Consider the following 27,935-nt stretch of genomic DNA (forward strand, 5'->3'; position numbering starts at 1 on the left):
ATCTTGCCACTGGACCCAGATGACTCTGGAGGATAAAGTAAGGCTAGTGACTTTTCTCAGCCCTCTCTCACTTAAATCCAACTCACTTGCAAGTCATGGCATCACCTCCCTGATGTCATGGTCCTCTTTGAGAATGAAGGACAAACAACAACAATAATTGTTCTTCCTAGAAGCAGGGGGCTGGATGGGATGGCTTTTTGGGGTTCTTTTTAGCTCTGTGATTCTCTGAATATATAGATAATCCTAACATCTGGAGAAATGACACTTCTTGGTGAATCTTGAGCCATGTTATGGCACTTGTTTCCTGAAGTTGTGGGGAGTGGGAAGATGACTTAGGCCAGTCTTCATTTGGGATTAGCCAATTCTCCTTTAGGAGTTTTAAAAGCAGGGGTGAGAAAGTGATTAGATTTTGGAAAGAAAGGCATAGCCTTCAAAATGTTTATGGGAACACTTCAGGAGTGGACTTTGCTTTTAATGTTGCCTTACCTACCAGTTTCGCTCTGGATGATACTATATAATGAGGACTGTCTCCCGCATGTAGCATGGGAGTGTCATTGTGAGATGTGAAGGGAGACAGAATAGAAATCTCTAACCTCTTTTCCCTCCCACACTTCCCCAAAGGACTCTTTAATTCCTCCCAAGGAAGTTGTTGAGCCCAGAAGCTTGGCTACCTACTCTTCTCAGAGAGAGGGAGTACTGGGCTAGAACTAGCTATATCTATTCCTTTGAATATTACTGGTCCAGGGAATCAAGTCTTTAGGTTAAAATAACTTCTGATTGCTGTCATTAACGGGTGAAGTGGGACTCCAAGCTTTATATCCAAGGCTTGACTCCATTCCTACCTAATACTAGTCCCACAATGAACAGAAATAACAGCTAGCCAAGAACCCATTTATCCAAGTCTATAGCAAACAGAAATCAGAGAAAACACATATAGGAGAATATATACCGGACAGTGCAGAATGAAAGATGCCTCCTCCTGGGAGAAAGGTAACTCAACTCTTGCCAAATCTGTCCCACTCCTTACACAGTTTGGTGGAATTAATCTCCACCAATGATAAGAAAGTCCCATACCAATGAGCTTTGGGATTCAGATTATATCTACTGTTAGTGATATTACTTTACTTTAATTAATAAAGCATTTTTTGAAGTACCTACTCTGTAGCAGGAACTGTTATTTTACCTATGATTTTCTAGTGCAACCTTGGCACATTTGTAACTTAGTAGATAAGTCTAATAAGAGTTGCCTGATGCTCAGAAAGGTTATAATTTGCTCATGGTCTTAAAGTAGTAAATGTAAGAGGCATTGTTTGAACCCAGGTCTTCCTTTTTCCAAGTCCAGCATTTTATGCCCTATGTCATCCTGCTTCTTTAATTCTTTACTTGTTCCTCTTAAAACAGATCAGAAAATAACAAATACTATAACTCTATATGATAATATATATATGTGTATATATATATATATATATATATATATATATATATATATATATATATATATACTACACATGGACAAATATATATGTGGAGCTGGGTATATGCATATTGTCATTCTTTGGAAGGTTGGATTTGTCATCATTAATTATTATCATCATTATTATTAATAATATTTAAAAGAATGTCAAGGTAGTAATGGGAAATTCCACTTGGAATTGATGGCAAAATTTCAAAGCCCATTCTGTTGCTTTAGCCCCATCAAATGTCATGTCTCCAAATGGAAGTTTTTAAAAGAAGAATGCAACAACTTTCACTCCAGATCTCATGATATCCTATTTCAGGACTGGTTTTGTTGTCATTGATGAGTAGAGGAATGGTCTGAGGACTTTGTAGGAAAGGCACCAACAGGTGGTGAACATGCCTCAAGAAGTTAGAGGAGTGGGGAAGGAAGAGAATGGGTGTTGTATACATTGTCCCATGCCTTTATTTTATCACCAGAGGAACTGATCTCTTTACTGTACTTAGGCTTTGGACTTCCCATTTTAGAATGTCTGGGTAGGAGAAGATGAAAGAAAGGAAGTTGGGGGTGGGCTTGCTTCATGGGACTTACAGTGATTACTTAGGCAATAAAAAATTCCCCTACTGCAAGACAGGATCACACAAACATTTACCCAACAATCACATCAAGTGGGAATGAGATGACCTCTCACCTAAGTGACCTATGTTCTCCAAAGGTCAAGGTTTGCAGGCAGAAAAGGTTTGTTGGGTAAGAGGGTGGGAATGGAGTCCCTCTGGTTCTTTTTTGGAAACAATTTTGCTCTAGAATTTGAGGGTATAAATCCCACATTAATATGGCTCCTACTTTCTTTTCCCTTTTCCATTTCCGCATCTCTTTTTTTTTTCTCCTCCTGTTTCTATCCCTGGTAAGGTAAATCCTTAATCAATACACAGTGCAGGTGGGAGTCGTTCTTAATCTGGGGTTCATGGACCCTTCCCTCCATAAGGAGTCTGTGAAAGATTTCAGAGGATCTTTGAACTTGGATGGAAAAAAATTCGCCTTCATTTCGACAGAATTATTTTCCTTTTGCAATCTTGTATATTTTATTTTATGGACTTAAAAGCATTATTTTGAGGAGCCGGTGACAAGAAAAAGGTTAAGAACTGATTGTCTATACCTTCTGTCTTAGCTTGAACAGGCTCAAGGGGCCCAGACTTTGGCTATTTCTAGTCATAATAAATGTTTTCGAATGGAATTAAGTGCTTGTTTTGTTAATGGCATGGTTCTAGGTCCCTGAGAAAATTTAGGTTACAGGGGAGTTTTACTTTCATGGAGTTTACAGTCAGGTAAGGATGTGGCGAATACTAGGGTACTCTTAGTTTTGCAGTGGTCTCCTCTGGCTGGTATCGATTAAACTCCAGGAGCACTATTGACTGTCAGTCCTTACTCAACGGACACTTATTCTGTATTGCCCTGTAGAATGCTGGGTTTGGAGCTTGGAATCAGGAAGACTTGAGATCCAGTCCTGCCTGCCTCTAGCACAGACCAGCTGTGTGACTGGGCGAGCTACAGCCCCTCAGGTCATGCAAAGACAACGTTTTACTGCTTCGCCATCAACACAGGGGGTACATGCATTGAGTATTGCCAAGAGTGGTTCAGATCATACACTTTTCCCTCTCCCCTGCTCCCAACATACAGAGCAGGGATTGGCATACAAAAGAATTTAAGAATTCCAAAATACAATTTTATGGATTTCCTCCAATCTGTTGGTTATGGAGAGGCTAAAGAATAAAGCTCCTCCCTCTTATGTCAGTCATATTAAAACATATAGCGCATAAGGAGATGGCTTGGGGCAGCTAGGTGATGCAGTGGATAGAGAGCACTGGCCCTGGAGTCAGGAGGACCTGAGTTCAAATCTGGCCTCAAACACATGAAATTGACTTACTGTGTGACCCTGGGCAAGTCACTTAACCCCAATTGCTTCACTAAAAAGAAAAAAAAGGAGATGGCTTAGTGAATTGTTGCCTTTTTGCACTCAGGAGCAAAGGTCTGGTTTTTTTTAACTTTTGTTTTCTTCCCAGGGTCTTACATGCTATACCTGAAATATGCACAAAAAATGGCAAAAGAAGCAGTCACGTTTAAGTAAACTTCATTAGCCAGGCAGAATATTCCTTCTAAAGCGAAGTAAAATTGAGAAGCACTGGGGAAGTGAACAATCAAAGTGTCCCCAAACATCAGGGGATATATTATGATCGTGGGGTCATTGAATGCTAAAAGAGATATTAGTGACTATGTAATTTATTAATGTCTCATCAATTGGTTTAAAAATGTATCATTTCTTAAAATTCCAACCATAGCCTTAGGTGAAGACAGGTAAGGTAACGATTACTCCATGTACACAAAGAACCCCCAGCATGTATACACTGCCATGGCAGCTGCTGTGAATGAAATCACAGGAGCTCAGCTTTGGAGAAGACCTGAGAGGCAATCTAATCCAACCTGTAATGGAACAGGAATTCCCTCAGCAACATTCAACAAATAGCCATCCAGTTTCTACTTGAAACCTAATGAAGGGGAACTTATTTTCTCCTAGAGGACTCAGACGCATAGGAAGAGGAGGAGATGTGAAAAGGAGAAGGAAATTAAATACCAGTCCCTCCCCCCAGAAGAAAAAATACACCAAATTCCTATTCTCCCATGCTTCCTCAAGTTTTCATTTCACTTTGCCGTAATGCCTGGAAATTCTTCTAAATCAAGATTCTGGGTGGTCTAGTGGTGGACTTGGAGTCAGGAAGATGAATTTAATTCCCATCTTACCCCACACACTTACTAGTTGTGTGATCTGGGGCAGTTAACCTCCACCTGTTTCAGTTTCCTCATCCGCAAAATGGGATCATAATAGCACCTACCTTCCAGAGTTGTGAGATATATCGAGATTATATGTGTATATATGTAAATATATGTATATTTACATACTCATGTGTATATTAAAGTATATGCGTGTGTCTGTGTTCAATATCACTTTGTAAATCTTAAGGTACTAGATAAATATTAGCTATTATTAAAACTTGTGGTCATATGAAGCTTTTAGTAATTGACATAGTCTGTGTTAATAAAAATAATTCCTATTCTTAGGTAGCTAAATAGTACAGTGGATAGAATCTTGGATTTGGAGTTAAAAGGAGCTGACTTAGGGGCAGCTAGGTAGTACAGTGGATAGAGCACTGGCCCTGGAATCAGGAGGACCTGAGTTCAAATCCAGCCTCAGACACTTAATACTCGCTAGCTGTGTGACCCTGGACAAGTCACCTAACCCCAATTGCTTTTAAAAATATGGAATTGACTTCAAATCTTGCTTCAAATGCTTATTAGCTGTATGATGTGGGCAAGTCACTTAACCTCTGTCTGTAGAATGAGGAAAATAATAGCACCTACCACCCAGGGTAATATGAAGATAAAATGAAATAATATTTGTAAAGCATTTTGCAAACCTTAAAGCACTATAAATACTAGATGTTATTATGCAAAGTCATGTATTAATAACAGGGAAAGTGATAGGAGGTGGATGTGTGACTTCATCAACATAGGCAACTTCTAGATAAGGAAACTCTGTCCACTGATGCAGATCAGCAGCCTCCTTCAATGATGGGTCTTAGTAAGCTTTTAAGAGCAATGTGAGGTTAAGTAATTGGCCTAGAATGGTGCAGTTGGCAAGTGTCAGAGGCAGGATTAGCATCCGTGTCTTCATGGTAGTGTGGATCCAACAGTTCATTTCTGTTATTTCATCAATCTAGAGCTGAAAGAGAGACCTTAGAAGTCATTTAGTTTAGCTTCCTCTTTTATATATGAGGAAACTGTAGAGGTTAAATGATATTGGCCAAGATCGCGTAGGTCATAAAAGAGAGGCAGAATTTTAACCTGGGTCTGTTCAGTTCCAAAGCCATCACTCATTTGTGGGACTTCATCTTTGCTTGAATCTTCTAGCATTTTAATTGGTAAAAGTGCTTTTTCATTCCCTGATTCTGGCTCTTCATTTTCCCCCTGGATCTTTCAGTTTTTTAGTTGGTCACAGCCTTGTTTGTAGAATAGTACCTGGAGAGGTTTGGGAAAACTTATCTGACTTCAGATGGAGTCCTTTTTGGAATGTAGGGAATATTGCCAAGTGAGTGAAAGCCTCTCTCTCTCAACCCAAATGGAGATTTTGTCTTTTTTGTTAGATCAGTCCCAGCAAAATTTTCTTAAATGGCAGGGCAGAGTAGAATATCTGTATCAGGAATATTTAAGAATCTTTTTTTTTTTTTTGACTCCAGGGCCGGTGCTCTATCCACTGCCCCACCTAGCTGCCCCAATATTTAAGAATCTTAAAGGGAATTCCTTGAACTATGATGCTCACTTCTAGTTATAGATGAGATATTCAAACTTTCCATGACTTGGGCTACTCTAACAGTTAGTTGCCTTTTGTGACTTAATCATTCACATCAGTAAAGAGAAGTCGGTATTTTGGGAGTTTGGAGCTTTTAGGCCATAGGTCAAAGCTTGGTTAGGTGAAGACAGTATGTCATAATACTGGGTACCTGAGAGTGTAGAAGAACATAGAAAGGGAGGAAGGACAGTATCGAAGACAGATCTTACTGTAAGTAAGGTGAATCTTAGTGTGTATAAAGTGGATTTTTGTTATTCTTTCTTAGAGTTTTCTTCCCAGGGGCCATAGCCATAACAATCTCTGCTTCCCAGGTATTAGATAAGAGTTCTCATGATCATGATTGAAAACAATTTCTACTGCGCAGTCATGGTAGATACAGGGATGAAATAATGTAAAATTGTGAGGCTATATTGCTGGCAATATGCCTTCTTTGTCTGTTGCCCTATAAATCAAGTGGGCACTGGTCAGTGACTGGGGACCCCCCTTAGGGGTGAATGTGCAGGCTGAATGCTGTATGTGCCTTGATGGGCCCACATCAAGTCTTGGGAGGGAGAACCTGTGTGTTTGCCTCAACTGGCCCCCATTGGGGCCTGAGGGGATTTAGGGGAGTTCACAAGTTGTGCCCGTCTCCATCGACCACATCAAGATGGAGGGGTACTTGTACCCCCTTCAGGCCGGCCACTGCGAGAAGGGTTGTTAGGGCATGCCGTAGGAATTGTTGCTCCCATTATCAGCAAACTCCCTTTGAGAAGACTAGATTGGAATAAAGTAAGCTTATTTAACCCCTTATTATGACTCCATTCCTGTCTTCCTGTGTGATCGGATCAAAAGTGAACCTGCTACTTTTTTCCGGCGGTGAAGATCTCCCTGCACCAACATGACTCTCGTGAAAGACCTCCTGCATCCCTCTCCCGAGGAGGAGAAGCAGAAACACAAGAAGAAGCACCTGGTGCAACGTCCGAACTCATATTTCATGGACACAAAGTGCCTGGGGTGCTATAAAATCACCACTGTCTTCAGCCACGCACAAACAGTGGTTCTCTGTGTGGGATGCTCCACTGTGCTCTGTCAGTCTACTGGAGGAAAGGCAAGACTTACAGAAGGATGCTCCTTCAGACAGAAGCAGCACTAATGACTGAATCAAGATGTTTGAGAAACTGTAAAGAATAAAACAAGTGTGGTACAAAAAAAAGTGACCCTACTAGTGAAAGGTGCTAGAAGCCCTCCTGTGTCTCCTAGGAAATGGCATAGTTAGTATGTTTACTTGTCTAACAATTACCTTCTTCAGTACTCTGCCCTCTAGACCATTTCTGCACCTTGGAGAGATTTGGGGATGCCTTCTCTCTCACCTCTCTAATATATTACATGACTTCCTTGCTCCCAGAATTCAGTCTATTGTTTTAACATGCTTCAGATATATTATAAGTTGATTAGATTTTTGAGGATGAAGTTGGTAACTGAGTCACTCTTTATAACTTATTTATGTGGGAAAATACCCTCCAAGTATTAACCACCACCAATGCGGGGAGGACCTGGATCTACCCCTAAGTTGGGGACTCCTTGTATGACTCATCTTTCTCCTACTATAAGCAGCAACCACCTGGAAACTATTGAAAGACTCCGGCTTGATCCATCCTGCCTCCAAATGCTTTCGGTTTATCTTCAGTTGCTGCTCTCCCCAGGTATTATTTTTCCTGGGATCTAATGCCTTTCTTTTATCTCATTTCACAATCCTTGCACCATTCCCCCAAGACACCTTTCCCAACAACAGGATTCCATCTTCAGCCAAGCAGCAGATAGGGAGCTGGTGATTCTATTCCCAAGGGTCCCGCTTCCTTGTGGGAGCTGGTCTTTTCAGAGGGCAAAATGAGAAGCTTTAACCCCACTCTATGGCCCTGGAGAGGAGTTGAAAAGACTTCTTGTGTATTGGTTGTGGTGAAGCATTGAGGAGAGCATTTATCTCTCCCAGGGTGAAAAAAGAAAAGAAAAAGAAAGAGGTTCTTTTCCTACCAATTAAAAGCCAAATCCCACACTTCCTCCAACAGGAAGTCGGCTCTGTTTTCCCAGAGGGTTTGTAAAGCCTCCCAGGTGTGATGAGGACAGCTCTAATGAAGATGAGTCAGCATTTGATTTCTCAGCTGGGAAGCCATACCTCCTCACCTTGCCTCATTTTCTGCAAAAACAAAATGAGACCAAAAAAAAAAAACCCTTTATGAACTGATTTGGAAATTTGAGCCTTTTATTTGGGTTAGGGCACTCAGGCTGGGCACAAAACCCACCACGAAGTAACTGCCAATTTATTTGCCACCCTCTGAAGTGACTTTCTCTGCAGAAAGGACTATGGCAAACACAATGCTTGTGATGGCTGTTGTTTGCATGGTGTCTCCTGGTATCTCCATATTTATTAAGTGCCAGATACTGTGCTAAGGCTTCTGTGCAATTAGCTGTCAATTTCATCAGACAGTTTAGAAACACTTCCTACCAGAGTTAATGAATGATTGCTCAGGCAGGACGAAAGGAAATGCCATTTATTTGAATATTTTTATTACCTTTATTACATTCTGGAAATGATTCTCAGCTACAGAAGATGACCAAATACAGTAGACTAAGTCATAATGACTCTTTGGGCTGGGCTGGCTGCCTGACTTCTCTATGAGCATTCCCCAAAGCAGAGTCAGGAGTACGGACAAGATTTCATCCTGGATGGCTGTCCTCTACAGAGCTCAGTTCTATGGGAAGATTCCAGGGATAATCAAAGGATGAGCGTCTGAGTGAAGCAAGCCAGAGGGTCTCAGGGGTGTCCATACCCCAGGTGTGCTGCTATGAAACCAAAGAAACAGAGTTTCTTCATATTCCACTGCCATATCAGTCATACAGGTCAACAAAATGGAGGGGGAAGAACCATTCTGTGGTTAGACAATTCAGGACTTTAGTGACGTGGATGGAGGTAGCCCCACTTATTATAATGCAATTTATTCTTGGGAGGAAAATGGAAAAAAACTGCCTGTTAATTTATTGTAGTTATCATAAGGTCAGCATTAAAGATGATAACTATTAGAAATGAGATTACTGTATAACAAGAATTTACCAAATATATCAAGGTGTGTCTGCTCATGCTTTCCACCTTCTTCAAAACTTATCCCAGATCATAGAGTTATAGCACAGAAATTTGGGAGGTCATTAACTCTGGCTCCTTTGCTCTAGGTAAATTAACACCTTAACCAGACTAAGGTTTATGTGGTTCCATCCCGAGCAGCTCCAATTAGATATGTTTAGGGCAGAATCAATGTATAGGTTGAGACAATAATTAGCCACATGGTATGATTTTTTAAGGGAAGTAAAAGACTAGCCTCTGCTATGTACTACCTGTGTGACCTTTGGAGAATGACCTTACTTTTGGGTCCCGGGTTTCTTGTGTACAGGTGAGGGATTTAGATTAGATTACTGATCTACAGAATGGTCTTTAGGACCTAGAGTGAGGAAGACCTGAATTCAACTCTAACCTCAGATAATTACTAGCTGTGTGACCCTGAGTAAGTCAATTAACCTCTGTCTGTCTCAGTTTCCTCAACTACTGAATGGAGACAATAACAATATCTACCTTGTGTGGTTGTTGTGGCACATAATAGGTGCTATAGAAATGCTATTATTATTATTATTGTTATGAAAGGGGGAAGATAATACATATTTATGTCACCTACTATGTGCCAGGCCATTGTGCTAAGCACTTTACAAACACTGTCTCATTTGATCCTCACCACAACCATTCCCAGACTTGCCCAGAGTCACACAGCTAGTGTCTGAATCTGGATTTGAACTCAGGTCTTCTAACTCCAGCCTCAGCTCCTGCTCTATCTACTGGGTCACCTAGCTGCCTCTATCATTAGTCATTCATTCAATCTATCCATTCATTTATTAATCTGTTTATTATTTATTGGTTTATTTATGTGTATATGTATGTAAGTTTTCTCCAATTCACTTCTGTTCTGTTTCCTCATTAAATTAAGAGAGAAGGGGAGGGGTGGAAGCATTCAGGTATCATGAAGAACTCTGGGCTTAGAGTCCTGGTCCTGGTCATGTGGTCTTAGGAAAACGATATCATTTCTCTAAGCAAATTTTTTTTTTAATTTGTAAAATTATTATGGTGGGACTAAGTGACCTCCAAAGTCTCTTCCAAATCTGAAATTCTATGGTTCTAGGTGATCTAGCGTTGATTTTCCTACTTGGCAGTAATGCTGAGTGGGGGGTAGAGTGGGAAATGGTGTGGCCATGCTTCTTTTTACCTAGCCTCTGCCCTTCGTTGCCACCATGCATTCACCATGCTATTGGTCCTAAACATCAGAAGTATTACAGCTGGGAATTTCTTCTGACAATAATAATAATTAAATAGCTAGCATTTATGTAGTGATTTGAGATTTGCAAAGTCCTTATGTTAACTTTAATTTAATTTGGCTTTTTATGTGATTATCCCATCATGTTTTGTTAATTTGGATGATCTCTCCTTCTTCTATACTTTTCTTTATGTTCCTATATCTGGTTCAGAGAGTAGAATGGAGAGTTTGAAGTCTTCAGTGCCCACATTAATTCTTGTGTTCTCTCTTTCTGTCTCTGCCTTTCTTTTTTTCAGAGGTGTCATGAAAGTTGACATAAATCTTCAGAAGGTAGACATTGACCAGTGTTCAAGTGATGGCTGGTTTTCAGGAACTCACAAATGCCATCTGAACAATTCAGAGGTAAGATCTTGCATGAAATAGTTCTATTGAAAGAACAATGAAATGTTTTCCCTTGAATGCAATGTGTTAGTTAAGTACCATACCCAAAAGATCTTCCGATGTCATTTTCTATTCTGCATTGGGCGGATGGAGATAACATTATGCAATGAAGCTGATGCTAACTTAGAGTGTATAAAAGGAAACAGTTTCTCAAGGGACCAAGAGAAGGCTGCAATGAAAATTGCTTATGAAGTTGAGTTTGAGTCAAAGGCTAAGTATATTCCTTAACAAAGATTGCAAGTTTAAAATAAACCGCAAGTGAGAAACCAGCCCATAAGATGGGTCAGGGAGGCTGTGCACAGCTTTTTGTGACACTCTGGTTGTTGAGACAGTACTAGTATTCATTTAGACACATTGCCATCTGTTACAAAGCAGTGGAGAAAGCATGATGGGACATTTTGGTGAGTTTGCAGAAAATAACCAATGCGAACCTGGAGGGGAGAATGGTTATCATTTTTGTTGCTAATATTTAGGTTCTCAGTGATCTAGGAAGGGGTAGGGCTTGGATTATTGGCAAAGTAAAGTAAGCCATTATAACATGTTCTTGAAGATGAGAATGTCCTTTGTTTTTTGCGGATTACAAATGATAACATTGTAATGATTTCATTTTTGGTAATCAGACCTATCCTTAGAGACTGAGTATCATGGATAATATGTTAAATAATGATTCTGTATGAAAGAAATGCTGGAGATGATGTGGAAGTGGAAGTGGGGGTGGGAACAGAGTTCAACCTGACTTCCAAAGTCTTTACAGAAATGAAATCTAATTCTTTATAGAATACAAAAGGTAGACCAAGTGTTTGTAAGCAAAACATATTTTTGACTGTGAAAGGTTTGGTTTATTTTAGTCTTTTAGGGTAAGTGTAGCTGTGCATTATGTATTCTAGTCTCTAGAAATTTGCCTTCAGAGATTTTGCAATACCTTTTACCTTACATTATTACACATTATAAATTTGCATAAGACTGATGGGAACTTTCTGAAACCACATGCTCCAGTGAAAATAATTCTAAGATTCAGTCAGAAGACCTGGGTTGGAATACAGATTCTCTCTATCTGTATCACCTTGGGCAAGTCACTTATCTGAGATTTAGTCACTAAAAAGTCATGTCACATCTTTGACCCTAATTGCCTTATCTGTAAAATGGGAATAATAATTTCTGTACTACCACCCACATCAGGATGTAGAAAAGATCAAAGGAAACATGTTAGAAGAGCTTTGTAAACCTTATACACACCATACAAACTGCTGCTATTGTTATTTTGTTCCATTTTACATACTGTTTCTTTTTGCCTGTCCAAAAAATTCCTTAAAATAACTTCATTGATGATCTTTAGGTCACACATTCCTGGTTAAGTGAAATCTGTATTATTCGCCCAACTCATTGACATGTTATCAGACCTGGGTGGGTAGGCATTGGCTGTGTGTATATGTATGTGTGTGTGTGTGTTTTTAAAATCACTCTCTTACTTATGGATCTCCTTTATTGAACTATTTGCTCTTGGGCTTTTAAATAATCTTTTCTTTTTGTTGAGATCCTTTTTTCTGAAGTAAAGTTCTGTTATTTCCAGTGGGGAATCTTGGCTTTTTTCCCTTGACTGGTAAACCTAGGCAGGTTTAATTCCTTGATCAATTTTTAATACTCTGCCCCTTCATGGGAATGATTTCTGAGGATGATATACCATTACTGAGAAGCACTCCCCAGGAGTGAGAATGGATTTATGCTGAAGCAGCAGTACAATCTAGGGAATGGAATGGAAAATCATCTAAGTGCTTACTCTAAGTCCAATCTTACATTAAGTGCTGGGGGGATACAGAGATTATAGTAGAAAGCTCACTGAAATCCAAATCAGCAACCCGTGTTCAAATCCCATCTTTGTCCCATGGGATAGGATTGGGACTGGACCCATGATCTCACTGGCATGGAGAAGTCCTGATGAGGACAAGTCTTCTGCTAATACAAATAAGCACCTTCTCTCTCTCTCTCTCTCTCTCTCTCTCTCTCTCTCTCTTCTCTCTCTCTCTCTCTCTTCTCTCTCTCCTCTCTCTCTCCCTCCTTCTCCCCCCCCCCCGCCCCAGGCAACGAATGGGGTTAAGTGACTCACCCAGAGTCATATATCTAGTAAGGGTCAGGTGTCTGAGGCTGGATTTGAACTGTGGTCCTCCTGACTCCAAGGCGGGTGCTCTATCCACTGTGTCATCTAGCTACCCCATAAGCACCTTCTCAATGCAAATCCAGCAGTTTTGGGAAGAGTAATCCTTCCCAAACAAAGAGCGATGCTTCCAGTCCAAGCTGTCACAGCTAACAATGAGGAGAGCAATCACTTTGGTGAATGGGTAGACTTTTCTCTGAGCCATCAACACCAACTGCTAATCAACCACCACCTGCAGGCAGTTCAACTCACTGTCTTTCCCACCCCCATTATAAACCATTGGTTCTACTTCCAGTCCAGCCCTGGAAATAATTTTTATTTTTTGGAAAGCAACCTCTTTGGAGATGCAACTTAGCAATTGATCCTTACCTCCTCAGAAACTTCAGCTACTAAAAATCCAGAAAAGACAATTGTCACCTGCAAGTCCTTGGTAGTCAAATAGTTTGACATCAGGATTGGATATGATTTTAACAGTGAAAGAGATATTAAAGAAGATGCATTACCATAAGATTTGCCATTATACCCTAAGAACCATGGGATCTTCATATCTGACTTTCAGTTAAAACCTCCCTATGGGTTATCTCCCTCTATTAGAAAGGGTGCCCCTTGAGATCAGAGGCTCTCTCCATTTTTCTACTTGTATTCCACACAGTTCTGTACATAGTAAGCACTTAATACATGCTGTTTTATGACTCCATTTTCTGTAGCATATACCCTTAGAAAGTCACCTGGGGCACTAAGAAATTAAGTAATTTGCCCAATGTCATGTCACCAATATGTCAGAAGTAGGAATGGAATCCAGGTCTTCCTGACTTGAAAGCCAGTTTTTTTCTTTCTTTCTTTTTTTTTTTTTTAGGGAATTGGGGTTAAGTGACTTGTCCAGGGTCACACAGCTAGTAAGTGTTACATATCTGAGGCCGTATTCGAACTGAAGTCCTCCTGAATCTAGGGCCAATGCTCTATCCACTGCACCACCTAGCTGCCCCTTTGAAAGCCAGTTTTGCCACCCATTATTCAATGTTGCCTCTCCTGGATCTAAGTCAGCATTGAAATTATGACAGTGAAACAATATAAGTGTCGTTAAGGGAAGGAGTTCTGGATCTGGAATTAGAGATTATGGGTTTAACTCCCAGCTCTGTTACTTATTGGCTGTATAATTATGAGTTTCTGTTTCCTCATCTGTAACATGAAGTGATTGGGCCAGATGACATTTGATGTTCCTTCCAATTCTAAACCCGCGATTCAATAATCTGATGAACTGGGCCTCATTAATACTCATTCTGTAACCATCTCAGTCAGCTGGACGCTGCCTCACTTGTAACCAGTTAAGAAGCTGACCATCACAAATTAAACCTACACTGAAGAAGATAGGAACAGTCAGCCAGGGGTCTGAAGATTTTAATCAGTCCAGGCTAGCTTATGATGTATTACTTGAAGGTCTAAGATTGACAAATATGAATTTAATCTTACCTCACATTTCAGTATATGTATATACACACATGTATATAAACATATATATATACAACTTATATATACACTTCTGCATGTTTGCATGTATGTATACATATACATGGTATGTATACTATATATAATGGTAATCTAAATGTAGGGTAAGATTAAATTCAGATCTGTTGATTTATATAATAAAATATATACATGTGTATATATATATACACACACACACACACACACACACACATATATACATAGTGTGTATATATCTGTGTATGTATAGGCTTATACACACACACACTGCTATGCAAAGTTCCTCTGGTACCTCCTTGTTTAGAAGTACTCCAAACTCTAAACTTTACTAATTTCTAGTCTATTTTAAAAATATTTTATTTTTATTCTGAACTTCAAAATACCAAATAGATTGTTATTTGCTTATGCATTGTAGAACAGAAAAAGAAGATTATACATAAAACTGTAGATTTCTTATATAGAGCTCACTTTTCTTTTAAAGCATATAATAAATTCAACCTGTAGCTTTCAAAAGTGTCCTACTTGTCTGGCCTTCTTTCTGGCTCTGCCTTCCCAAGTCCTATAAGATCTGACTTCCTCTTATTTCCTTTTCCCTCATTCTATTAATTTTTTGGAAAATTCTTAGCTTTTACTTTCCTTGTTATGAGTGGTATTTTTACTGGTCTTGAATTCCTGTTCTCATCAGTGCTTTTGCCCTGATGACTGCCCTATGTTAGCTGAGCTTTGCCCATTGACCTAAGTAGTTTTTTCTGCACGGGTGTCATATTATGGCTATCGATCTGTGTATGTTACTTCTTTGGAGCTTTGTTCCTAGGTTCCATGGGGCTGTTCGGTAGGAAACTGTCTGGAAACAAGGGGATATGTACGTTTCTGACTGCTAAATCATCCTCTACCTGACTCCAGAAAGCCTAGGCTACTTCTCTTCCAGCCTTTCTGTTTACTTAATCAAATATTCATGGTGGGGGATTGTTTAAATTCTTCTACAGGATCAATTTGATTGCACCCCAGACTAAGGAATGTTAACTTTTCAAGCTTTGTGTCTTTAAAGCTTTTAAATGAATTACATTATTTTAGGAAAAAAAATAAGACTCTCTGCTTTGATTAACAGAGATTAGGTTGCTATGGTAATGTATGGTTTCTCTTTCCAGTGTTTAAGACTGTATGGGGTTAAAAGCCACTCTTTTAAATATCAGAGGAGGTTAAGAATTTCAAAGTCGCACAGAGGTGACCTTCTCAGGTTTTCAGGTGTATTTATTCTTTTTCAGTGAGATGGTAGAAGTAGAAAAAATGAGTATAAGAGATTGTGGCAGGAGACCTGGGAGTATTTAGCATAATGATGGTTCCCAGCACTTCAGAATTTGCAAAGCACTTTCCTCACAACAATTACTTGATTGCTTTGCTAAGAGGCATCAGCACAGGAACTGGGAGGTCACCTAACATCTATCCATCCGTCCATCTCTCTCTCATTCACTCTCTCTCTCAGTCTCTTGATCTATCTGCCCTTTCTACCTCCCTCTCTCTCACCCCACATCCCCTCCCGCCTTTCACTTTTCTTTTTATATAGAATTAAGTGTTACAGTAATGAGAGAGGAAGGAATACTAGAGGTCATCTGCTCCAGGGGGGGTCTTAACTTCTTTTGAGTCATGGACCCCTTCTCAGAATAACATTTTAAAATGTACAAATAAAATATTATTATAAAGGAAACAAATTATGTTGAAATACAGTTAGTTGTCATAATATTTTTAAGTAACCAAGTCCACAGACCCCAGGTTAAGAACCTCTTATGTCGTTCAATGCCTTCATTTTGTATATAAAAAAGAAGCAAGTGAAACCATTTATGTTTCCCCTCTTCCCTTCAGTAGTCTTCCTAACCTTGTACTTCAGTGAAAAAAAAATTTAAAAAGCCAAAGCCCTCTGTTGAAAGTTCCTTCTTTTGTCCAGTTTTACATTTTAGATAATCCCAGCATTATTCCCCACTTTCTCCTCCTCAGCTTCAGTCTCTAAGGAAGGCCTGAGTCTTCCTGCAAATGCTAATCTCTTAACTCTGTCCTGTAATCCCAGTCTCCAGGAATTTTTCCTCCCCTTGATAATCTCCCTCACCCCCTTAATCAAATTTTAATCTATATTTACTGGCTCCTTTCTTATTGCTTACGAATATTCCTAGATCAACTTATCCCATTCTTAAAATACCTCACTAGACAATCTCTAGGTTTCTCGAGCTATCATTCTATCATTCTTCTCCCTTTTGTAGCCAAAAATAAAAATAAAAACAAAGACATTTGTATTCATACTTTTTTTACTTCCCATTCCTCAACCCTTGAAATTTGGCTTTCCACTCCACTGAAACTGCTTTCTTTAGGGTTGTCAGTGATTTCTGAAATTTCAGATTGAATGGCCTTTTTTCAGCTTTCATCCTTCTTCACCTTTCTGCAGTATCTGGCATTGTTGAACATCTCTTCTTCTTAGAGACTTTCTTTTCTCTGGATTTTGAAGACAATGACCTCTTCTAGTTTTCCTACTACCTCTCTCTCTGTCTCTCTGTTTTTGTCTGTCTGTTTGTCTGTCTGTCTGTCTGTCTGTCTCTCTCTCTCTCTCTCTCTCTCTCTCTCTCTCTCTCATAGGTGAGTTGGCCAGAACCAAGATGTGTGAACCGCCTAGGCTACCATAGGATGGGGCAAGTATTGAGAGGGAGGGTTTTGGGAGCCTGTTCTTCCTTCCTTCAAAGATGATCAATGAGAAAGTCAAAGTATGGGCCATATTAGGTTCATCAATCCAGAGCTGGAAGGGACCTTAAGGACCATTGTTTCCAGTTCTGTGTCTCATATAAAAGTAAAGCCCAGAAAGGTTTAAGAAACTTGCCCAAGGTCACCAAGGAGGAAAGCATCAAATGTAGGATTTGAACTGATGTTCTCAGACCTCAAAGTCAGTGCTCATTCTACTGTACTATAGTACTTCGGCCTAGTTACCAACCCATGAACAAATCACCCAGCCTCTCTGAGACTCTCCTTATTCACATGGGATTGTACTAGAAAAATGTCAAACTCAAATAGAAAAAGAGCCACTAAACCATACATAAGGATCCCCACATATGGACTGAGAAAACCACTTATTAATATTATCTATGTGTTTTGTATTTATTGTTGTATGTATTTTTATTTTGTTAAATATTTCCAAATTACATTCTAATCTGGCTGGGGCTGCACTTGAGAATGTTGTGGGCTTCATGTGGCTGATGGGTCTCATGTTTGACACCTCTGGACTAGAAAATACAGTTTTAGGTGTGTTATCCATTGATATATGGGGCTGTTTCAGGTCCAAACTTCTTATTTCTGGTGGTGCAAACATAGGCTGTGAAAACAAAGTTGTTTTTAAGATGCCAAATTTTTTTTTAAGAAGCAAAGAACTATAAAAATTCTTCTTCATTGGTTAATTATTGATTAAATACACAATGTTAATTTTAAAGTTATTAATAATTAATCAAATTAATTTAAATAAATAAAAATTTAAAAATTATGTGAAGCTGAAGCTACAATTAGAATCAGGACCAAAATTTGATACCAAATCTCATTATGAAAAGGCTAGTATTCTTTCTCTGACGTCTTAGTAAAAGAGGTTAAATCAACCTGGAATGACTCCCTTCTTGTCTGTCCGTACTGGCTTCCTTCAAGTTCTAGCTAAAACTTCACCTTCTACCTTCGCCTTTCCCAATCCCTTTTAATACTAGTGCCTTCCCTCCTTTGATTATTTCCAATTAATTCTGTCTCTAGCTTGTTTATACTTAGTTTGTGTGATATCTCCTTCATTAGGCTGTGAGCCCCATGAGGGCAAATGATGTCTTTTGCCTTTTTTAGTGTCCTCAGCCCTTAACATAATGCCTGGCATATTGCTGTTCAGTTGTTTCAGTCATGTCTGACTCTTTTTGACCCCGTTTGGGGTTTTCTCGGCAAAGATAATGGAATGGTTTGCCATTTCCTTCTCCATCTCATTTTACAGATGAGGAAACCAAGGCAAACAGGGTTAAGTGACTTGCCCAGGGTCACACAGCTAGTGTCTGAGGACATATTTGAATTCATGAGATAAGTCTTCCTGATTCCAAGCCCAGGGCTTTATCCACTGAACCACCTTGCTGTCCCGCCTGGCATATAGTAGATACTTAATAAATGTTTATTGACTAATTACTGATCAGAGAGAATAGGTGATCAGTAATCCTAACTTTAACACATCATTTTCCCCTACTTTTGGGAACTTAATACTTTATATCTACTGAAAACAACCTTTGGAGAAAGCAGTAATGAAGAAAGAGCTCTCACTCTGGAATCAGAAGGCCTGAATTAAAATCCTACCTCTAATACTTCCCACCTGTGTGACCTTGGACAAGTCACTTAACTTCCCTTAGACCTCATTTTCCTCATCTTTGAAACATGAGAGTTGTATGAGAAGGCCTCTGAAATCCCTTCCAACCCTAGATCTATGATCCTTTCATTGAAAAACAATTATTTGCACCTCTAATATGATCCTGTTAGTTCCTTATATCTTCCAAGGGCATTTTCATTTTAACTTTCATACTGAATTCCAGAGTTTAAGAATTTATCACTGACTGAGGAAATTCCAGCCTTGAATAGAGAGGTGGGGTAGGTGATGGATTACTCCAATCATGCTGCAGAGTTAGAACCTTTCCTTCATTAATCTGGCCTACCCATGGGTCTCATTTGCTGTCTTTCCTTTTTCTTAAAGTAAAAAATAACCAACCGAATAAACTTTCTAAAATTACTGCAACTTGCATCTGGAAGAGAGGAAAATAAACCTTCTGACCCACTTTCTATAAGCAGCAGATACTAAATTCATTCACTGAGGACTGATGGCTCACTTATGAAGTGGGTAACAGGGCTGTTGCCCAGGGAAAGTCCATTTATCGCTTCATTTTAATTGAGGCCAGTGTCACTAGATCCAAGAGTGCATGTTATGAAGGGTTGTGAAGGGGTTTGAATGCTAAACAGAGCATTTTGTATTTGCTTTAGAAGGAGTCACTGGAGTTCATTGAGTGGAGGTGACATGATTGGACCTTAGCTTTAGAAAAATCACTTTAGTGGCTGAATGGAAGATGGATTGGAGTGGGGAGAGACTTGAGACAGGTAGACCCACCAGCAGGCTGTTGTAGTAATCAAGGTGTGAGGTGATATGGGAACGTGCACTAGAGTGGTGACAGTTTCAGAGAAGAAGGGGGCATATTTGAGAGATGTTGCAAAGGTAAAATTGATAGGTCTTATCAACAGCTTGGATGTGGAAGTGAGAGATAGTGAGGAATCCAGGATGACTCCTAGCTTAGGAGCCTGAGGGACTGGGAGGATGATGTTTTCCTTTACAGTAACAGGGAAGGTAGAAGTTGGGGAGGGTTCAGGGGAAAAGGTAATGAGATCCACTTTGGACCTATTGAGTTTAAGATGTCTCCTGGATATTGAGTTTGATATGTCTGAAAGGTAGTTGGAGATGTGAGATCAGAGGTCAGCAGAGAGTTTGGGGCAAGATAGGTAAATCCAAGAATCATCAGTATAGAGATGGTAACTAAATCTATGGGAGCTGATGAGATCACCAAGTGAAGTAATACAAAGGGAGAAGAGAAGAGCCTAGGACAGAACCCTGAGAGACACCTGTAGTTAGAGGGTGTGATCTGGAAAAAGATCCAGCAAAGGAGAAAGAGAGGGAGCAGTCATCATCATCTAAGGTCTCTTCTAGCTCTAGAAATGCAAAATACTATGGTCTGTGAACCTCAATATCCAGTGATTCTCAAATTCTTTTGGAAATCTGAAGTCCTGTTGTTTTTATTTTTATGTTTTTTCCTTTTAAAGTTTATTATTTATTTTTGACATTCATTTCTCTTTAAATTTTGAGTTCCAAATTATCTTCTTCCTTCCCATACCCTCTCACACCCACTGAGAAGGCAAGCAATATGATATCAATTATATATGTGAAATCATGCAAAACACATTTCCATATTACAAAAAAAGCAAGAAAACAAAGTGAGAAAAATTATACTTAAATTTGTACTCAGAGTGGAAATGGACAGCATCTTTTCATTGTGAGTCTTTTGGAATTGTCTCAGATCACTGTGTTGATCAGAGTAGCCAAGTTTTTCACAGTTGAGCATCATTACAACATTGCTGTTACTGTGCACAGTGATATCCTAGTTCTTCTCACTTCACTTCCCATCAGTTCCTATAGGTCTTGCCAGGTTTTTCTGAAACCACCCCTCTCATCATTCCCTACAGAAAAGTAGTATTCCATTATAATCATATACCATAACTTGTTCAGCCATTCCTCAGTTGATGAGCATCTACTTGATTTCCAATTTTTTGCCATTACAGAAAGAACTGCTATAAATATTTTCCTTTTTCTTTGATCTCTTTGGGTTGCAGGTGTAGCAGTAGTATTGCTGGCTCAGAGGACATGCATAGTTTTGTAGACCTTTAGGCCTAGTTCCAAACTGTTCTTTAGAACGGTTGGACCAGTTCATTACTGTACCAGCAATTCATTAGGACACCAGATAAATGAATATTTGACCCTACAGCCACCCCACTCATTCACCCCACTCCTCTCCTTTCTTTCAGAAAAAGGTATTTGGAGCAAAGGAATGTGGGAAATGTGACCAGTGGAGTATGCTGTCTTGTGATTTGAGAGATAAGCATTACCTCATAAGCCTCTTAACAGACCAAAGTCATCATTGAGAGGGGGCTGCCCCTATCTTATAAAATTGATTAACTTTGACTTTGCAGATGCCCAAGGAAATACAAAAAAAGTTCTTGAGAAGGGAATCTCTGATGGGTCAATGTCCAAATGAAATGAAGTTGATGTTTACAAGAAGTTCTGTCTTTTTTTCTCTTTTACTTTGGGGAACTAAATGCTATTTTTAAAAGTAGTAAACATTAAAATTTTATTCTCTGAACTTCCAAAAATAGGATTATTGATGCCTTGTGTTTTTGTATCACAGTCATTTCTGGAAATAGTCTACTCTCCCTCCTATTTTGTCCTTCCACCTCTCCCTGGCCATCTCTGCCCCAGAATTGAACTCTACTTTTTTGTAAAAAAAAAGAAAAAAGAAAAAAGAAAGAATTAAGCAAAAGAAAAACACTGATGTCATGGTCCTGTATGCAACATTCTGCCCTCATAGTCTCCCACCTATCTTTGGAGAGGAAAGGACTATGTTGTATTATCTGTTCTCTGGGGCCATTATTTTTTTTTGTTTGTTTTTTCACTTACTCAGAACCTTACTTTCAATGCTTTTTTCATCAGCACTGTTGTAGTCATTGTATATTTTGTTTTGATGGTCCCACTTTACTCTGCATTAGTTCACATACATCTTCCCATTTTTCTCTGACTTCCCCATATCTTTTGTTTTTTTATTACACAATAATATTCTGTTATGTTCATGTATCACATTTTCAGCAATTTCTCAATCAATAGGTACTTCCCCTCATTCTTTTATATCACAAAATGTGCTACTAGAACCAGTTTGGTATATTTCTAATTTTGACCTCCTTGAGATCCATGCCCAGTAGTGGGACTGATGAGTCCAAGGGTACTATCAGTTTAGTCTCTCAAATGTCATTCATTTTTGCTCACTTTGTTGAGAAGGTTGTTTGTTGAGGTCTTGTTGGACCTAAAAACATAGGTACCTAATCGATCAATACAAACATTTGATGTTTAGAGACAACACCTTTCATCCATACTCGTTCTGCTTTGCCTGTCTGTACTGAGTGAGCAACTTTATCATATTCCAGGGCAGCTTTAGTGGGATGCATTACTATTGTTGGGCCTTTCAAGTTATATAGAAATGCCAAGTTTTAATATTTCATCCTCTATTTCAACAAATATTAAGCACTTGCTTTATATAAAGCTCCATGCTAGGTACTGGTGATACAAAGATAAAGATGGAGGGATTTTTGTCCTTCAGGGAGGTTGGAGTCCTGCCCAGAAGAGGAATAGAGACAAGTCCTCATTCTGTGTCCTGATACAAACTTGGGGTATGAGGCTGGCTTGATATCCAAGTCTTAAAATGTCACTGCTCTTTTCTTTGGAGGGTATCAAGAGTATGCTTCCATTGCAGCCTATGAAAAGTCTGAATACTTAGATGAAAACTGAGCATTGTTTTCAGTAAGAAACCCAGAATTTTCAAATATATCAGTTGACTTTATCTATGTGCAAGGCTAAGCATCCTACAAGATCAAAATTCACACATTAATTTTGTTTTTGAGATAAAGGGCAAAGTAATTACCATTCCTTTCAGCCAGTATGGTGTAAGGGGAAAGAGCAGTAGTAGACTTAAGAATCATGAGATTGAGATTGGAATTCTGATTCTGACACTAGATTCATGGGAAATTAACTTAGCCTTTATTTTCCTCATCTGTAAAATCGGGATAACAATGCTGTACTGTATTACTTGTCTCAAGGAATTGCTCTGAGGAAAACTTTTTCAACTTTAAAGCGCTATATAAATGTGATTTTAAAAATTCAATTATCCTTCCTGTTCTCTTTCCAAGAGCAATATGATAATAATAGGTAAGAAACAATGTCTCTCCTCTAGTTCCTTAGACCAGAAATGAGAGCAAGGAGCTCTGTCCAGATTTGTGTCTTTAGTTTGGTGTTTAAAGTGAGTTTTAGGGTTCAGAAGTATTGTTACTCACAGGACATTTCTGACTTATGAGTTGAAATGGGGCAGGGAAAGAGTTTGTGACAAAAATGGATCATTGGAAGGTGGTAGTATCTTTTATCCTGTAAGGTAATTTTCCTCTGGCAAAATTATAGGTCATGTGAGACCCCATCTTTAACTTAGAGTCTTAGAAACGCTAAATGACTTGTCCAGGGTCACACAATTGATAAGTGTTAGAGGTGGGATTTGAACCTAGCTTTTTGTGACTCCTAGTCCAGCGTTCTGACAATTCTGTCACATTGTCTCTCCCCAAATCATGATGCAGCAGATCTTAGAGGAAGGGACAACTTGTCCCTGTCTTCATTGGATTAAAAATAAATTGACTGTGCCTTTACCTAAAACTCCTGGAGTTTTCAATCTTAGGGCATATAAGTCATATACAGAGATAGAAAGGGAGGAAATGTTGGAATAGAGACAGTGAGATAGCAGGATGGAGGAAGGATAGACTAGACTATCTTAGGAGCTCACGATGAGGGGAGGGTCAGAAAATTAATGGAGGTATTTAGAATACGTTCCCTACTTCCCACATTTCCCAGTGAATCCTGCCAGGGATAGGGTATATAGGCACTTGGAAAATATTTACTGAATTAAATTGATTTAACATCAAGGAAGGAAGGAAACAAACATCCGTTAAGTACCTATTAGGAACTAGGTACTGTGCTAAGCGCTTTATTAATATGATCTTACGTGATCCTCAGAACAACCCTGGGAAGTCAGTGCTCTTATTACCACCATTTTACAAATGAGGAAACTGAGACAAGCAACAATTAAGTGACTTGCCTGGGCCAAGCAGCTAGTAAATATTTGAGGCTGGATTTGAACTCAAGTGTTGACTTCAGGACACTCTCCACTGCACTTCCTGGCTGTATCAGGAAGCTATTGAGTCCGTAGGTAAAAGCCTAAACAGATGAGTTTCCCTTTGCTTTCTCTTCAGTTCAATAAATTTTATTGACTTCTATAAGAATAACCTGTAGATTGAGCCTCAAAATAAGCTTTTTGTTTTTTACTTAGAAACATTTTTGATGAAATAAATGCTTATTAATTGAAAAATAAATAAAACAGAAAGAACATTGGGGGGAAAAGAAATGAAGTAAATGAAATGGTTAATAAAATTGGAGCTGTAGCTAAAAGCAGAGGTCACAGTGGGAAAGTCACCTTGAAAGGACCTTTGGCTCCAGGTTTTGGTGGTAGAGTGGATGGGGTAGCTTACAAAGTCAGTGAGTATGGTGTCATAAAGAAAGGGCTGAACGTAGAGCTGTTCAAATTCACAATTTCCTGCTTATTAGCTGTATATAAGGCATTTAACTTTATTAAGACTCAATTTATAGCAGATGCTACTGTAGGAACTGTTATGGCATGGTGACTCCATTTGGGTGACTCCTCTGACCAGATAGGACTTGTCCCAGTGGGAGAGAAGTCTGGGCCTCCCTAAAGGCTTGCACTTAGGTCTAAGGTTCTGGATTCAGGAGATTCTGCCTGTGACTGGATTTTGTAGGGTGTTTGCTACTAGTGTATGGTAGCCTGTCTGCTTCCTGTGGGGTTACCTAGTGGAGGGTGCTACTACCTAGGGGAGGGCTACAATGGAGAGGAGCTTCCCTCAACTGAGCTTCTATCCCATTTGCAGGTCTAGGCAGTAGGACCAATATTAGCTTTTGGGGTTTAATTCAAGAGAAGGCAGATGTAGACATCAGTTTGTGTAGAATATATCTGGAGGAGCCATGATATGAAAGGCTAACTTGGCTCATACTTAGTGCCTCTACCTGAATGAAGACCTTGGTATTTAGTCTCTGCTCTGATGGCTATCTCTTGGGTATTGTCCTTTCCTGTTGTGGACTTACGACTGTCAAAGAACATTCTGAACTTGATACTCTAAAACAACATCTGTGCAAACTCAGAGTTCTGTAGTGTGGACTCTGTATGAGGTAATATATCTGATAATCTATCTTCTATTACAACATCAATTGGGATTTTGGAAACAACCAAATCTATTTCCTCTCTTAGAAGACTATCTACACAATAAAATTTGAGGGTTTATTAAATCTTCTGAGTTTGCCTATCTTTTTCTTTTTCTTTTACTTTGTTTTTGCATGTCATATACTCATTGTTACTTGTAGGAAAGTTGTAGTTGCATTTGACAGAATAAGCATCTGATAGCTGCTCTTAGAGTCCATCAGTGGGTTCTGACTCTGAAACTATTGACTGCCTCCCTTTCATGTGAGATTTAGTCATTTCATATGATTGTAGCCTTAAGTTGGAAGAGATCTTATATCCTTTAGCCTAACTTGCTCAATTTAGAGATGAAGTTCAAGGTTACCCAAGGTCATACCCACTGTAGTCAGTAGAACTGGTTTTGAACTCCAAATTCTGCTCTTTTCCCATATACAATACTTATTTCCTTTGAGTCCTCTCTCTGTTCTTTCATCTGCAGCTGTGGCAGTTACATAGTTATTTTGGTGAGGTGGGGGAAGGAGTTATCCTCTTGGAATGTCCTACATCACTGATTCCTCCATAGTGCCTTGTATATAGTAGGTGCTCAGCAGTATAATATAGGAAGAATGAAAGAAGGGAAGATGGCTAGTAGGCCTTTTTTTCTAAGGGAAAGTTAAAACCACAGACTTCAAACTAGACCTGGGATATTTTAAGCTCTGTTGTAGAAAGTGACTTCAATGTAGCTTAAACACGGTGGAAGCTAAAGCTAATTAATCCATGTCTGGAGGTAGACATTTTAGACACTAGGACTTTTGCAGGAGCAGCTAGGTGGCATGGTGGATAGAACACTGGCCTGGAGTCAGGAAGATTGATTGATTATCCTGGGTTCAGATCTGACCTCAGACACTTACTTGCTGTGCGACTCTGGGCAAGTCACTTGACCCTTATCTGTAGAATGAGCTGGAGAAGGAAATAGCAAACCATTTTAGTATCTTTGCTAAGAAAACACCAAATGGGGTCATGAAGAGGTGGACATGACTGAAAACAACAGCAAAGGGCTTTTGCCTTGACAAAGGAAGGCAATATTGTACATTAGAAAGAATGCTGGAGTGCTTTCAAAAGACCTGGTTTGAATCTTCACATACTACTTATATCTGTGTGGCTTAACCTCTCTAGGGCTTGGTTTCTTCATCTGCATGTTACTCTGTGTGTTACATGAGCAGCAATGTAAAAGTTTGGAAGAAGGGAGGGAGGAGGAGAGAGAAAGAGAGAGAGAGAGAGAGAGAGAGAGAGAGAGAGAGAGAGAGAGAGAGAGAGAGAGAGAGAGAGAGAGAGAGAGAGAGAGAATTAGAACTAGGGAGATCAATTAGACATCTCAGGAGGGCTGGATTTGATCATCTCTAAGATACTTTTAAGCTCTAAATTCTTTAAAGAGTGACACCTTCCCATTTTATCTTCTTTCCCATTCTATAACTCAAATTGCTGCTAAAGTAATCTTTCCAATGTGAAGGTCTGATGAAGTAATTTCCCTCCTCAGTCTTTGGCTCTCCATTGCTTACAAGAGTCATTTTAATTCAATTCAATTAACGTTTATTAGATACCTATGATGTATAGATGACCGTGTCATATGCATAGGGGTAGGGTGGTGGTGGAATGCAACTGGATATACCATGGTACCTGCCTTTGTATAACTTATAGTCTTAGTAGGGGGATCTAATAACATACATAGGTAATTATGCTGCAAAATAATGCATGATGCATTTCTTGGAGAAAGGTACAATAAGTGCTGTGTGAGGTCTGAATAAAGAGAAGATAATATTGACTTGGAGGAAGTGCCATTTGAGTTGGATGAATACGTGGAGAGAATTCCATTTCAGGCATGAGAAATTCAACACATGACAAAATTTGAGGCCCAGGGAATATTGTGAGCCAAGGGCATATTGTTTGGAAAGTGCAGGATATGTTCAGGAACAAAGTAGCTCCTTTCAGCCAGAGCAGAGTGTATGTGGCAGAGTGGTACGTGAAATAATGCTGCAAAGGCAGGTTAGTACCTGATTGTGGGTAGACTTGTGGACCATTCTAAAGAGTTCATACATGCTTGGCAGTTGGGACATTTTTGAGCAGAGAAATGACATGACTAGATATATGGACAAGATTAAGCTACCCGTGGCATATTAAAGGGACTGCAAAATGAAAAAAGCTACTAGGAATAATCTAAGGGGATGATAATATGGACCTGTCCTAGGATAGTGGTGGTTTGAGGAGAGAAGAGGGAATGGGTGATAAAAAAAAAATGGTATTGTGGAAGAAGCAATAAAAAAAAAACAACCCTGGATAATTAATTGCTTCTTTCCATCCCTTTTCTTCTCAGTTCCAAAGCTAATATATAGTGGCTCTGATAAGGGGCCTGGATTATAGAATGCCTGGGACTTAATGGATTAAAATTCTAATTCATGAATTTACTGTCTTTGACCCTGGCCAAATCACTTTAATTCTCCTAGCCTCAGTTTCCTTCTCAGTAAAATGGGTATAATAATGCCTGTGGCACTTACCTCACTGTATTGTTGGGAGGGTCAAATGAGATTATTTTTGACAAGAGGTCAGCACAAATTAGAACACTAACTTCAGAATTTAAGAGTTGATTTTCAAATAGAAATAATATTGATATTTTAATATCAATGATCAAGAACTGCTTAATTTCTCCCCTGGCTTTCTCCTTCTATCTTTTATTTTTTAAAAAAGGCATCTCTTAAATAATTTCCATCCTGGTTTTCTTATGTTTTTTGGATGGAGGGAGGTGGCAGCAATTTTGAGGACAAAAAGTATTGGTTGCCATGTAACTGGCAGTTAGATGAAGATTATTTGGCAATAAACTCAAGATTGTAAGATTCATGATGTCAATGCCCACGTTGGGTTGAGTCACAAGAAAATGATGGCAAGAAAAATGGGGTCCCTAGAAATCCTGACAGCTTTAATGAGGTCTCAAAAACATAGCAGCCATCTTTAAATGTCAGCTCTACCTTTGGAACTGAGA

General features: G+C 39.2%; 1 protein-coding gene and 1 pseudogene across 1 annotated transcript in view; both read left to right on the top strand.

Moving 5' to 3' along the window:
- The window catches only part of GPR158 (G protein-coupled receptor 158), a 425,355-nt gene that overhangs the window by 20,478 nt on the left and 376,942 nt on the right, over positions 1-27,935 (top strand). Inside the window, exon 2 of the mRNA XM_020978227.2 lies at positions 10,486-10,591. Within this exon, the coding sequence (XP_020833886.1) occupies positions 10,486-10,591 (106 nt within the window). The remainder of the gene's footprint in view (positions 1-10,485; positions 10,592-27,935) is intronic.
- LOC110202189 (small ribosomal subunit protein eS27 pseudogene) lies at positions 6,736-7,012 on the top strand (annotated as a pseudogene).

Source organism: Phascolarctos cinereus, unplaced genomic scaffold, assembly GCF_003287225.1.
Source record: "Phascolarctos cinereus isolate Bilbo 61053 unplaced genomic scaffold, phaCin_HiC Scaffold_1;HRSCAF=81, whole genome shotgun sequence".
NCBI lineage: Eukaryota > Metazoa > Chordata > Mammalia > Diprotodontia > Phascolarctidae > Phascolarctos > Phascolarctos cinereus.